The following is a 14,938-nucleotide window of genomic DNA, read 5'->3' as shown; positions in this document are numbered from 1 at the left end:
AACGTGCTCCATGAAGTGAACAATAGGAGCGTTTTTCGTTTTTGCATTGACCTTTGCTGTTTTGGTAATGGAGGTGCTTTTTCCTAGAAGCTCAATTTAGACGTTGCGATTGCAGACGCCGTAGTCCAGAACACGCCTTCATGCAATGCGCGTTCGCAATCAAAATCACAGTGGGACATCTTTTTCCCACACGTTAAGCGTCGAGCACTGAAACCTCCGCATCAGCTTCTTTAAATGCTTCGAATGGTTTCGGTAATTGTGCACAAATTGCAGGTAGCGAGTACTGGCTTACTATGTGCACATAAAGTAATTCATTTCCCTGCACTCTTAATCATGTCCTGGCTAACGCACGCCCTGTAGGCGGACGCTTAAAAAGTCAGAACTTACGGCTATAGTAGGCCTTGGGAAAGACGTTAGCCGTGACAAGTGCATGTAAAAAACGCGCACATTCCACCATCGCCTTATAGACGGCCTGCAGTATTAGTGGCGCGTGAATGTGGGTCGCGTTAACAGAATCCTCACTATCATAGGCACCGCGAAGTCCCTGTTCCCTCCTGTTGACATCATTGGCATACGAATGCCACCTAGATCTGTTTAACACAACTTCGTTGAGCTCACCCACATGCGTCCCTATAACATCAACGTTGTTATCTAAATATGTCTCACACTGGCGGCCCCATTCTCTTTTACCTCTGCCCTGGCTAGCAATGATAGCACTACATTTTACGCTGCAATAACTGCGCAGCCCCCATGGCATTGGCAGCATAAGAAAGCACGAGTTTTAGAACCTTTCACTGGAATAAGCGTTAAAATTCAGTCTCAATTATGGCTGAAAGAGTGGTTAGTTGTCTATACATGGCGTTTTTCTAGCATATTACCTAATACATATTTTTCTGAAGCAGCATCGTTATCATGTCTTAAACCCGCCAAGGTGATCTAGTGGTTATGGCGCTCGACTGCGGACCCCTGGGTAGCGGGATCGAATCCCGGCCGCGGCCGCCACATTTCGATGGCGGCGAAGTGCTAGATGCTCATGTACTTATATTTAGGTTCACCATGACTAATAATGAGCATGGCGTAAGAAAGCGCAGGAAAAAGAAAGAGCCGTAGACGGTAGAAGCGCCATCCTCAAAACATCTATATTTGGAAACTTACACGAACATATACCAACTGTAATCACGAAGATCTCACGTATTACGCGGACAGAATAACAGAACTAAAAAAAGAAAACGCGCTACACTATCTATAGAAACCATTGACGCTACTGAGCAAGGAATCATGCTCGCTCCGCAAACAGGACACCCAAATATAGAACCACGAAAAAGTAAAAAAAAAGCGATAGGCCCGTCATCAAGAAAACCATCAAATACCAAAGTTCGTGCCCGCGTTACAATTGCACAGCGCGATACTAGGTACGTACGCTAAGGTATGACAATTCTTTGCCAAGGAGGTGTATAGACGGCTCGCTTACGCGTAATGAGCCCTGCCTCTAGATGATGCAAGCATTAGTTATTTCACGAGTTAGCTGCATCCTGTGACGTGATCATACAAAGGTCAGTTTGAAGAACGGCTTGTATCCACACTGACGACAATTTGAGGAAAACATGGATGAAGCAGCAACTTTTAAACAACCATGATGCACGCGCAGACGAATATTCAAACAGCGGCCAGCCTAGCCTAAGTAAAACTTTTCCACATGTGAAAGGGATCCGGTACACTACCCCCAAAACACACATCAGTCGAAGGCCATGTTTCATGGTGCACTTCATTGTTTCAAGGTGCACCAGGGCAGACAATAGTCCCTAACCAACATGACTTTCAGGTTATGACGTGAATAGCAGGAGATGCATGAGCCGTACATCATGATGCATACATTACGAGGCGCAATCGTCGTGCCATGGTGGTCGATGCTTTACCTCGCTAGGTACCAAATCGTGAATGAAGTGACGTGCGTGTATGACGATCATTAAGGACAGGTCATGACATGAGTTTTCATGAACGTTGTTGACATGCATGTCATCTGCATTACTGCATGAACACAAATGACGTGGCGAAAAGTATCGTCAAGTCGTTGCGGGCGTTCCATTAGCATGTTACACAAGAATGTATACATGCACGCGTGATAAACATGCAATAATGAACGACATGTCCTGACATGAATCACTTGAGTTGTCTCAAAGCCAAACACCGCAGCGTATAGATCCCCTCGTTGTCTGATTCTCATAACATCGACTCCCACAGTGCGTGGAGTCTGCTGGATTTTTTTTTATTTATGTGCAATGATATGCCTTGAACAAGTTTCGCAGTCTTTTAAAACCAGTTTCATTACTTGACAAAACGGACTGGGTATTTTATGTAAAAGCATTCAAGGGAAAGTGATGAAGATAGGAAAACATTACTTTTTTCAGATTTTGCAGCCTGATCGCGGGCTTTGCTTTGGATCGGTAGAAATGATCACATTTTATAGATGTATATCTATATATAATGCACTCATTTTCGCATACATTCGTAGATAGTGTATCACGGCCGAACGGTGGCTCGGTCGAACGGAGGCCGCTTCACCGGTACAAACTATTGTCGAATAGGAACATCTCCAGCTGTCCTTGTGGCAGTTATTTATACTTGTTACATTCTATGCGTAAAGCAATTAAATGATTACCACAAGAACAATAGGACGTCTTTGATCTCCAACAGTTCCGCGCAGTGGAGCGGCCTTCTGTTCGCTGCCGGTTGAGATCGAGGAAGATTAAACATTGTTCTGTGTCGGTTTGTTTTCCTCCTTGTAGCAGCAATTAAAGGTGGGTGTGTATATATATATATATATATATATATATATATATATATATATATATATATATATGTGTATATATATATATATATATATATATATATATATATAGTATATGTGTTCCAAGCGTTAATGACAGCTAAAAGGAAAGCGGCCCAGAACATACATATGTATATATAATTGCATGTTTAAGGGTTTAGCGTTTCGACCGGGGCACGAGATTAGTTAGAAAACCAAACCCAAACCTTACACGGGCCAAGGCCGTGCCACGGCCGACACTTGAAACCAGTAAACATGCAATTTACATAGGTGTGCCTATTCACTTCCTGAACACCCTTCCTCTCTTTCCCGCTCTCTCTTTCTCTCTACAAGTATATAATATACGTACAAATATACAGTTCCTACACGTAAAGGTGGTTTAAGTGGTTGCTGGCCCATCGCACGGCCGCATGATGACCTTGGATGCAGACCCGACCTGCATCAGGCGCCACATCCAACCACTGTGCGAGAGAGACAAATCGCAGGCCTTACGTTAAATGTGCGCAAAAAAAAAAGAAGAAAACTGCTACAAGGAAAACGGCGGCACTTCCCCGAGCCACATGCCAGCTTACCATTCAACTCAGTAGGACGCAATTTTAGGGCGAGGCGGCGATCTCAGAAAACGTGGTGCGCTTACTCAGTTGAGCACCGGTGCCAGATTGAAGCATGCGTTATGAGAGCTTTTTTTTCTGTGCTTTTTGTTTTTTTTTCTGGGGGGGGGGGGGAGTAATTTACTTGTTTGAATAACACCCATCTTGAACGTTTTCATTCTCTGGAGACGATAGTCTCCGCTCCCGTTCAGCGTTCATGCTAGATAGCTCGGGTAGCCAGGACATATTTCGGTAGACTTGTCGGTGCCACAGCTGCGTTTTACGCTCTCGCTTGCTTAGTCCGTAGCCTTCCCTGTATCCATTGATATCGCTCGCTAGAGCGATCAAACAGCTGGCGAATTTCCGCACGATACCGGGCGATGATTGCATTGAATGAATCCAGGCAGTGTTTCTGCATCTGGGACGCAAGCCGGCGGTGCACAGTCAGAGCTATGAGCATTGCAGGAGACCAGTTGTCTGGCTATGACTTTATTTTTGCGCAGTGCTTTGCGTGAGTTAGACGAGTGCAGTCTCGCTGCCTAGTACTCTTTCGTGGGTAGTTTTGCCAGCGACGCTTGTGAAGCTCCAGTTCTCGACGCCATTTACCATTGCCGTTTGCTTCTTTGTACACGGTATTAGTGATCCTTGACAAAGCTTCCGCTTCGTTTGCAGTGAAGGTTTCCATGAAAACAATTCAACGTTGAACGGGCGTGGTAGGTAAGCGGAGCTGCTAAATTTTTTAGGAGACAGGTGTGCTTACCGCAGTTTATCAGTCATCAGTAGCTATGACTGAACCAGTGGGAGGCAATGAACCTGCAATGGACAGCCTCGGCGTTGGCGACATCGCAGTGTTCAGTATACTCACAGCTATTGGATACTTCGTCGGCCTCTACTTCTCCTTCAGTCGCACACGTCGTCAGGTATGTGTGATTTTTTTCATTTCTCGGCGTGAGCACTCGCAGGCTATGCACACTTTAGGTAAAATTCAAGCGTTCGAATTTATTCAGAAAAAATTAACCGAGGAACAGGGTTATGAGTTTAGTCTTTCTTGATCGCATTACAGTTTATTTGTGCCCAAACTTCAATAAGGCCTCGCTCATCCATCCTCATGCATAGTGTGCGTGTTCTGAGCTAGGCCTTTAGCGCTCGCGGATTTCGGTGGTGTACCCTAAAAAATCGGCGTCGGCGTGCGTACAGGAATGCGGTCCACGAAGATGCGCTGGTCACAATTGTATTTGTACGCGCCCTGTTCCAATCAACATCCGCAAGTTCTAAATAATGTGAATGAAGCCATGCCAACATCTGTGTTTAAGCGTGTTGTTAAATCATATTTGTTGTCCTAAGTGCCTTCATAGTATGAGCAAGACCTCAAGCACCACGTGGTTTACGGCCTTTGTATCAAAAAAAAAGAAAAAGAATATTTGATTACAGTATTTTATGTGGGTCGTCAACTGCTGCTGATAGTACTACGTCACGTTTTCTCTTTCAGGGCTTCCGGTTTCTATTGTATAATTTCCTGGTATGTTCAAAACCCTGTTGAACAGTGCTTGGGTGGTAGGGCCATTGTCGGGCAGTTAATGTGCATTTAGCATGTTGAAAATAAGTAAACAAATAAATAAAAAATAAATCAATTAAAATAACTGACGCTCTCTCGATCGTACGCTTGTTGGCGATCAGCCGTTTCTGATATGACATTCAGTTTTCTTTTTTGCCGAGGTGATATGTCTTTTAACGTTGCCGCCTTTCACTGTTGCCTGGATATGAACGCATGACCGTCGTTGTTGCCCCTAGCAACTGAAGCGTTGTACAGCTAAGCATGTGGATGGAAGCCCAATTCCTGCATAAAGGAAGGAAGCAGTTCGGAGGGAGCATTGCAACTGCGATATAACGGAAATAATGAAGAAAGAAAGAAAGAAAGAAAAAGAAAGAAAGAAAGAAAGGTCCTAAATATTTGTTTTGTACACAATCTAAAAAACCTAGAGTGTATTTAATTTAAATAGCATGCAGAAATGCGAGCCATGCAAGGAAGCTAATCGCTGTGTTTGCTATACACTGTAATCCATGTTCTGTCTGTGTGCGTCGGTGATACTCTGCATTTGATATTTATAGAAAAAACAAACCATAAATAGGCGGGAATGGACGTCATGCAATGTTGCAGTTTCAAATTCGTTTATTTCAAAACAACGTCGGCACCGTCTTTCGTTTCTGATTTTTTCTCGCTCACCAAGCGTCTTCTCGCGCTATGTTTATTTTTGATGTTGTAGATTGCGTTGTGTGGAATCGGAGCCCATATTAATTCTTCTATTTCAGGTATGCTGCGCTACGTCGCTTATATACACGCCAGTTAGCAGAACAATTGATGGTTCTCGAGTTCAAACAATCGTAACCGATAGCCCCGGAAGAAGCCCGCCTTTTTGGGTCGACAGAAAAATTTCAGTTTAATTTTGTGCGACGTCGTGCCGCTATATAATTAAGGATTCGAAGTAAGGAAATACGATTGGCGAGCATTTTCGGCCACCCATCTTCACAGAGTATGCAAAGTGATTTTAAACCCTTTCAGGCGAAACTGAATTATGTTCAATGAATTGTGTTCTGTTTGAGATACGCATGCTCATTGTAGTCCAAAAACTGAAAAAAAGCAAAAGTGCTTGCACTTTTCAATCAACATTAATTGTAACAAAGATGCCTAATAATTATTTTCTAATAATATTTTTAATATTATTGATGAAATTAACGTTTGAAAACTGTGTATGTCATCTATAATAGGACCCAATAGCAAACATTCTAATTTTATATACAGAATTAAAATAATGCCCTATTTTTGCACGGTGAAAGAAGCTGTCTCAGCGAACTGCAGGAGCAGCGCGAGCGCTTCTGTAATTTCTTCGTTCACACGTGACCTCACTTTATTGAGTCTACGAAGTTGGCAGCACATGTAGAGCAGATGCTAAAGATCAGTTCTAGCGGAAGAACAAGCATCTTTTTTTTACCTCGTAGTTGCTGAGTGACCCACAAAATTGATTATTCCATTATAAATGACTCGGCCAGAAAGGGTTAAAATGCTGCTAAAAATATGGGCAACTACCTTGCCCCCTCTTCCTGAAAAAAAAAGAAAGCGAAAGAAATAGCAATACGCATATGAGCAAAACAACCCCATTAGGTACATAACTGCACAACACAGTCTGTTTCCACGTGCACAGTTTTGCGTTTACACACGGCACCTCCTTCCCAAAAACACACGCAATATACTTTGAGTGTTTACAAAACCGATAATATGTGTTTTGGCCTCTCTGATGAGCGAACTTAATCGACTTAACCGCCTGCGTTTACATTACTTTTGTTGTACGTATTTTCAAATGCCCGGAAAACGAGGGAGGTGGTTTAATTAAGTGCTGAGAATTTTCATGACGTTGGTGAATGTAGCGCATTTAATATTGTTAAGAGCTCTCGCAACAGATAATCTCGATAAAGAGCGTCAATTTCGTGTAAATACTGGGGGAGAGGTCTAAGACGACCGTTTTCGGCGGCAGTGTCACTTTGCGCGACGTAGAATCTCGCGCGTCAAATGACTGCAGCGATTGCGTTCCCGCCTTATCTCAACCAGCCAGACAGCGCGCAGTGAAAGCTATATTTCGGCGATATCTCTTAACCCAGAATGCGGCCCCTGCTAAAAAATGCACTTGCAAATTACGCCTCGAGTGTCCCAATATTTAACCGCTATTGCAATAAAATTTATTCTCGGGCACCCTAGAAAATTTCAACAACATATTCTACAAGGAATTCGTTAGAAGTTTCTCAGATATGCGTTATATTATTTTTATTATATGCAGGTACTGTTGGCTGACTGGGCCGTTACAGGGGTGGGGTAAAAATGTGACACAGAACCCGTCATTGCTCGCATAAAGTAGCAGTGTATAGCTAAGAGAATTAGAATCACGGCGTGCCATTATACATAACTACGAAACAAAATCCGGCGGAACAGCCGCCATAAAACTATGCGATGAAACATACGTTATGTTCCTAAAAACGCATTGCTTCAACTAATATTAAGAATGTCAACCTTCTTTTGTGTTACTTGAAAATGTGTGTTTCTGCTGATGTTTATCACTTTGCTTTGTGTATTTCTGTGTTAATATTGCAACAAGTGAGAATACTTGTCATGTTGCTGCTGTTATTGCACGGGAAGGTGGGACCAGTCAAGCTGCCTATATGCAATTTTTATCCCACCATCCTTGCTGTTTATACATGTATTTTAACCACGTGGCAATAAACTTCAAACTTCAAACTTCAATGTCAAGCATAAAGCAGCAATCTATAGCCGCTAAAAAGTTATATATCAGAATACTACATGCTACAACTCCTCCCCCCCCCCCACACACAGGCACACGCACGCACGCACGCACGCACGCACGCACGCACGCACGCACGCACGCACGCACGCACGCACGCACACACACACACACACACACACACACACACACACACACACACACACACACACACACACACACACACACACACACACACACACACACACACACACACACACACTTCGCAATTCTGGTTGCCTGTTTGGGAAACCGCACATATGGTAAACATGTCTAACATATAACATATATTAGGTAAACATATGGTAAACTTGCCGCACATATGGGAAACCGCCGCACGTGAAAGCGATAACACATCAGCCTGCTTCGAAAAACCAAAGCCACTATCAAATTCTGCCCAGCTAATTGACGCATTAAGCCAGCGCAGAATATGAACATGTAGCTTTTCCTTCAGTACATCAGAAACTAATTCGGAAGTGTAGAAGAGTGATACCGCTTTTCATGCCTTTAGGCTGCATCATGCGACGGAGGCGCCTCATCAGCCGTTCTCGAGGCCTTCCTGGGCGGCCGTACTCTTCCGGCGGCGGCACTGGCCGTGTCCGTGCTGGCGTCCGTGGCCACTGCCGTCGGCGTAGTGAGTTTCGTGGGCCACTACTACGCCTTTGGCTTTCATCTCGACTGGGCGCTGGCCGGTATTCCACTGGCGGCGATCATTGTTTCGTTCGTCTTCGTGCCCCTACTCTACGATCTGCGAGTGGCGTCCGTGTTTCAGGTAAATGCGGGAACCGAGCAGATCGTAGCTTCTAGCTGTTCCTTGTGGTTAAGGGTGTGTAAAGTCGCACTTCTAAATCAATTAAAAGAAGCGCGTGGATTTTGTACGGGATAAAAGTGATAGAAACAATTTAAAATGATTCTGGTTTGAGGCAGATACCAATGGGAACCGTTCCATGACGAACAGTGTCTGACATTGTGCGTGTAAGAAATGCACGCCAATATTGATTGCCATAATTCTGCGATCGAATCAAAAGTCAATGCCTATGACGTCTTAAAACTTGATGCCGCTACGTGCTTAGTCAAGTGCAAATATGTTTACTTTGGGACAGCTTGGTGCCCGGAATTGATTCAGTTTGCGGATACCTTTTTTTTTTCCGAAACAGGATTTACAGTTGATACTGTTGCACACATTATAAATTAGCAAATGCGACCACATTTAGTACGATGTCACCAAACCGAATTCCACTGCTGTCTTTATGACATTGCACATCCCATATATGGGAAATGCCGTGAAGATGGCTGGAGATGCTCTGAAGATGGCTAGTGTACTTGTATACAACGCATTCGATAGATGCACATTTGATGGATATGCGTATGGCACCAGATTTAGTGCAAGGCCATGAGACCCAATTACTCGGCTACTGATGAGGTGTTTACTTTAGATGTGGACGACCTTGTACATGTCGGGTGCCATGTTCAGGTTCTGACACTACACTCTAAGAAAAGAAAATAGTCCTCTGACTTTTTTGGGGGTTCTGGCTTGCCACGTATACGACCGTCTTAACAGACGCACGTCAACGCTGTTTGAAGATCATTATACTATCGTGGGAGAGTCGTGTGACCCACAAGAGAGTTAACGTGAGTGACACTAAAGAGAAACAGTGGATCGGTTTGGATCGATAAATTGTGCTCCGAGAACTCTAATGTCGTTAGTTTCGCCAACATAGGTTTATTATTAGAGAAAATGAAGTTCAAATGTTCATTTTTAAATTTCTTGCCGAAACCTCCCCGCGTGACGTCAGGGATTTCAAAGTGTATTTATCGTATTTTGGCGCCATTGGCTCAACAAAACTACCCCAAACTTGGTATATTCAGTCTATGGCCCCCTCAGAGGACAATGTACTTCATTTTTACCGATTAGGAACTACGTGATCCCTAGTAGGCGCCGTCAAAACAAGTGACGTCACGGCGAATGGTGCGGAAACGTCAAGGTGGCGTCGCCACCCACATTTTGCTTTCGCGCGTTTTCTCGTTTACTAAGCGTCTTCTGGCAGCAAGCGTGGTGTTTTTGGTATCGTGAAAGGGTGCTTTACCAATATCAGCAAAATCGTTTTGTTCTTTAGTGTCCCTTTGACCCATGCCCAGTGTCCAGTGTGTCCAGTGTCCTACATATAGGACGCTTCTTTGATGCTCTCTGACATCGCTATTGCTTTAGCTGATGACTAGCGCCGACTATAGCACATCAAGCAGGTCTCATTCTCAACTTGTGCAAGCCTCGACTTTGCTTGCTTTTCATGCTGCCATGTGCCGACCGCTTTCTCCGGCCAAATGCATGCGTTGTGTGAAAGACGTCATGGAGATGAAGAAGTGCAATGTCGGTGTGCACGTGAAATGTTTCAAGGCTTACCACACCCGCACATAGCAACCCTAATGCCCTGTGTTGTATATGTATAGGACGGCTTGAAAAACAGTGTTGCGTTTACCTGGCAGTAAATAAAGAACTTGTTCTTTGTTTTGAGGGTAGAAGTACACTTTTTCTTAAAGAAATATTTATTCTGGCATTTTTTCTGAGTTTGGGCATATATGGGTTAAAGAGAGTCCAAGGAAAGCTTCTCTATGCGCCCAGAACCTCGCCTTTTTAAATTCGTAAATACTAGAACCAGTGCATGGTTTCGTTAAGACGTTTAAATAACCATTCTTTTCACGATTTATTCAAGAGTGGAAGGGCCGTAAGAACACCTGTAAAACATCACTCAGCGAAAATTTGAGTTGTCACTTCTGCGCAGTTTCATTTTCATTACTACATTTAACTATACCAGTGTTGACTTATCGTGGACTGACTGAGACGTATTGGGAGAATAATATACACAGCTGGCTGTTTATAGTATTATCTTTGCGAAGATTATGTCCCTTCCCACTACCACATCTCTTTACGAAAGGGTTTGTACGATCTGCCGCCCGGGCCTTTTTCGATATAGCATGAGATGACGAATACATAAAGCGTATATGTCTGAAGGTCTATATACTTGAAGTGCACGTGTCTGTACGAGTGACCAGAGCTTAATTTTTTTTTTCAATCAGTACCTTCGAATGCGCTTCGACAACAAGGTGGGGATCACGGCCTGCTTAGTGTACTTCCTGCTAAGTGTAAGTACAGAACTCGACTGTCGTGCTGTTTTGATGAGCAATGACTCCGGGCAATTTTCGTCGCTATCCCAGCTGACAAGAAATAGATGACATGAAACTTAGTAACGAAATCATTTCTTGCTTAAAAGCGACCGAGTATTGCATTTCTGGCTTAGCGCTTTTTAGTTTCCGACTTACCGGCTACTATAGCTAGATGAAGAATTCGGCAAGCGCCTAAAGATCCGACAATAGTGATTAACAACTATTATAAAGCACAGCTTGTTTTTTGAGCATCTTGGCCCCAAGAATGGACCCATTTAAATTTAGGAGTACCATTTCGAAGAAGATACATGCCACTAAAGTATGCAGCTGTAATATAACTTATACAGACAAAGGAGGCTCGTTCTTACTGTTGTGACTGCTGCTGTAGCATTCATGTACCAGTATTCGCGGTGTATACATGGTCTTGCACAAAACGTCGAGTCTCACATGATCCATATTGATGACGAGGCCTATGGTTAGCCGTGTTAAACATTCAGGTGCGAGAAAGATTGCGTAGAATTTCGCGTGCTTTGTGTGAGGAGCCTGTCGGTAGACTCTTAGAGCCTTGAAATAAGCTACGGCATCATACAGTCGCGGCTTGGTCAGTGGACTCAACAGTGCCGCTTGGATAAAACTGTATCGAGGGCCACTTTCTGTCTTTGGCGGCTGGCAATAGCTTTGTGCCTGTACGCGCTAGTATGAGGAGGCCGAACAGTAAAAGCCAAGTAAATCTGAATGAAACAAAACTGACATCAAAGCTACTATTGAATCTATAGGTAATAATCATAAGTTATGCAATTTTGCAATATTTTCACAACTCACCGCTGCCATATCAAAAACGTGAAGTATGTTGTTTTAAAAAGTCTATTCTTTTACAGCAAAGCGTTGGCGCTGTTGGAATCTTCAGCTCAGCTATTGCAGTGTCAACAAGTGCGTATTATTCATCACAAATTAAACGAAGTGGTAAAGAGAAAATTATGGAAGCGTTCTGTTTGTTTTGTACTCATGTCTTGGCCCAGTAATGTTTCCAATTTATTTGCCGTGTTCACGACATTCCAAGATGGATCTGTACTCTAACGTTGGATGCCGGTGTTCTGCACTGCTGCTTAGTCATGCACAGGCGCAAGGTGTTTCACATAATCTCTGCAAGCTGTTTCACCTTCTAAGCAGCGGAGGCACTCTAAAATATAAAATATAAGTGGTACTAACGTGGTACGAAGTTTGATACATGCATTTAGTCCAAATAATAAAATATGGAGTTAAATCTATGCTCAATTGTTTTTACCAACAAAATCTAAATAAGGTACCCGAAGTAACCGAACTTTAATTCGAGCGTCAGAGCGTATGAAACGCACACCGTGTAGTGGCACAACACGAAGCATGAAAGACATACACAAGCGCTGAACTTCAACTACTTGAAGTTGAAGTTCACCTCTTTTGAAGTTCAGCGCTTATGTCTCTCTTATTTCGAGTCGTGCTATCACGCGTTGTGCGCTGCCACGTGATGTAATGATCAACCAATTAGCCTATCGGTACATTTTAACATTTTAAAAAGAGTTCCGAAGTTAGCCAGAAGAACCCAAAGAAAACGCAGCTGTAGATAATGTCACATTATTCTGGAAACATCCACTTAGGCTACAAAACAACCTTGTCGTGAAATAGCAGCGAAATACATCCCGTTTAAAAAACATTGATCCGGTTGACCAAAAATTAATAATGCAATCGGAAATCTATAGTGGGATACAACTTATAAAGTTCGGAGACCCTCCGCCCACATGAGTGAAGTGCGGCAGTTGAACGGTCGTCCGGCTCATGACGTCAGTCTTGAGCGCACTCCCATTGGTGGAGGCTGGTGTGCATTCACCTTTGAGGAGGAAATGCCGCGGACATCAAAAGTTGCATCCGACTGTAGAATGACCGTGTACTAGGGGACATTATTCGCGTGCTTATGAAACGATGACCTATTCATACGATGGCCGAAATCTCTTTCTAGTGAAAGTAAATCTGAAAAGAAAACATATTATGAAACTGAACCAGTGCACGTGGTCTCCGAAAGAAGCACACTGCCATAAAGGACGTATTTCATAATTACTACGCCTCAGCTAATTAGTATAAAGTTCAACCCTTTGCTTTCATTGGCTTCGTTGTTTGTTATTGTCTAACTTCATTATATCCTTGCGTCTAACATAGAACAGGCACGTCGATCCATTCCTCTGATTTAATTGTTTGTTTCAGTGTTTCCCATTCCACTCGTATACTCTAACATAGGAATCGGTCTGGCAGGCACAGTATACACTGCACTGGTAAGTACTCATTCAATATAGTCGGCTCCTGCTCTTAGTGTGGTATCGCTTTCACGATACCAAAGTTTTTGTACGTATCATCCTTAGAATCGGTAAAAAACATAACACAATGAAGACACAATGCTTAAGTGTGACAAAAATTGTTCGTAGAATATAACCGACTGAAAATGTTTAAAAAGTGATTTTCTTAAGGTTCGAGCAAAAGGGCGAAAGCGTAGCTTTGTAAGTACTGCTGCCACAAACTGGCATCCCTCTTTACTTATAACATTGGAACAGGTGTCTCCTGGGCTACGCAGTGAATAACGAGCGTGCATGAATGCCCGAGAGGGTTCTAATGTGCATGCGCTAGAAAGTATGATAGTCTTCTACATACCATTGTAGTTTCCAATAAGCATGACAATATAAACAAGGAGCATACACAATATTCATAGTATCGTTGCCGTCTGCAACTTTCAACTACAGCTTGAATTATTTATTTGAACGAAGGCGTCAGTGTCGTTGTGTGCGATCCCTTTGGTTACATTTTGTGAGTGAATGAATCCATAATTCTAGCGCACACAAGCTGAAGACAGCACAGAACTAAACTGCACAATCGCGGTAGTCTGTAGTTTGTGTTCGCTATAATTATGGATTTATTAAGTCAGTACAAGCTAGCAGAACACTGTCAGCGCACACAAGCAAGGACAGAGGGAGGTAATAACACAAGCGCTTGTGTTGTCATACCCTCCCTCTGTAATTGTTTGTAGTTGGTTTGGCAGTGTTCTGCACTGCCAAACCAACTAGCGCATAGGTTGGTGCTCTTCACTGCGTACTAGCCCAGCTAAATGCGATAACGACTTTTCTATGTCTTCTCAATAAAGGGAGGTCTTCGTGGAGTTGTGTGGGCTGACTGCGCTCAAGCTGTCGTCATGTTCTTTTCGCCCATTGTCATCATTGCAAAAGTCCTCTATGATGCGAACACTGTGACTCCGCCACTCCGCCCCATGAGCGATGCGAACGTCACAGAATTTGCGTTCCGGTGAGCTGCATGAATTTATAATTGACAACCTGCTTTTCTTTCTGTTCGTTCAGGCTTCAGCAATGGATGTATCCCGAGTAACTGAAGTGCTCTAATGATGCCAATAAACTATTTGTTACTTTAACTTTTCCCAGGCAACTCCAAAGGAGCATTATCGATCGACATGATTGTATTAACGCAGACAAGATGGACAATATTGTTTATGCACTCTAGCTAACTGTATTGAAAAGAATGTACAACTCTAAATAAATAATGTTTACGATATATCTCTGTACCACATTCGATATCAGGCGTAAAATTTCGAAAAAAAATTCCTTCTTTAACTAACCGCAAAATTTAGGCACCTTATTACAAAAACAGAACCTAAGTTATAACACTAAAGTGATCATATTAGATGAAATGGATATCCAGCATTTGTAATTGCGAATATTTCTCCGCGTGTTGTTACATGAATAACGGCAAACACAGTAAATACGCAATATAGGCGTCTAATTTTTTTCATAGAGATATTGGAAAACGACTTATAAAGTTATATAGAAAATCAGTTAAATTTCCTGTAGATTCGCGGTTACTTACATTAGACTACATACCAAACTGAAAGGGACTGACAACCGATTTTTCTCGACCCAACTCTCTACACTCTTAGCAAACGACCGCTTAAAACAACGCATATAAGGCGGAAAGTAGGTCAAATTTTCGACGCTTATAAA

General features: G+C 42.9%; 1 protein-coding gene across 1 annotated transcript; it reads left to right on the top strand.

Annotated features, from left to right (window-relative positions):
• Positions 1 to 4,202: 4,202 nt before the first annotated feature.
• On the top strand, positions 4,203 to 14,228 carry LOC125756722 (sodium/iodide cotransporter-like; the record flags this gene model as incomplete). The annotated part of the gene is made up of 6 exons (XM_049411633.1): positions 4,203 to 4,337; positions 8,257 to 8,517; positions 10,821 to 10,886; positions 11,786 to 11,837; positions 13,143 to 13,210; positions 14,071 to 14,228. Coding segments are annotated over exons 1-6 (740 nt in total), but the record flags the coding sequence as incomplete, so codon positions are not given.
• Between the last annotated feature and the right edge of the window lie 710 nt (positions 14,229 to 14,938).

Source organism: Rhipicephalus sanguineus, unplaced genomic scaffold (genome assembly GCF_013339695.2).
Source record: "Rhipicephalus sanguineus isolate Rsan-2018 unplaced genomic scaffold, BIME_Rsan_1.4 Seq5482, whole genome shotgun sequence".
NCBI classification, from domain to species: domain Eukaryota; kingdom Metazoa; phylum Arthropoda; class Arachnida; order Ixodida; family Ixodidae; genus Rhipicephalus; species Rhipicephalus sanguineus.
This window is presented reverse-complemented; position numbering and strand designations above follow the sequence as displayed.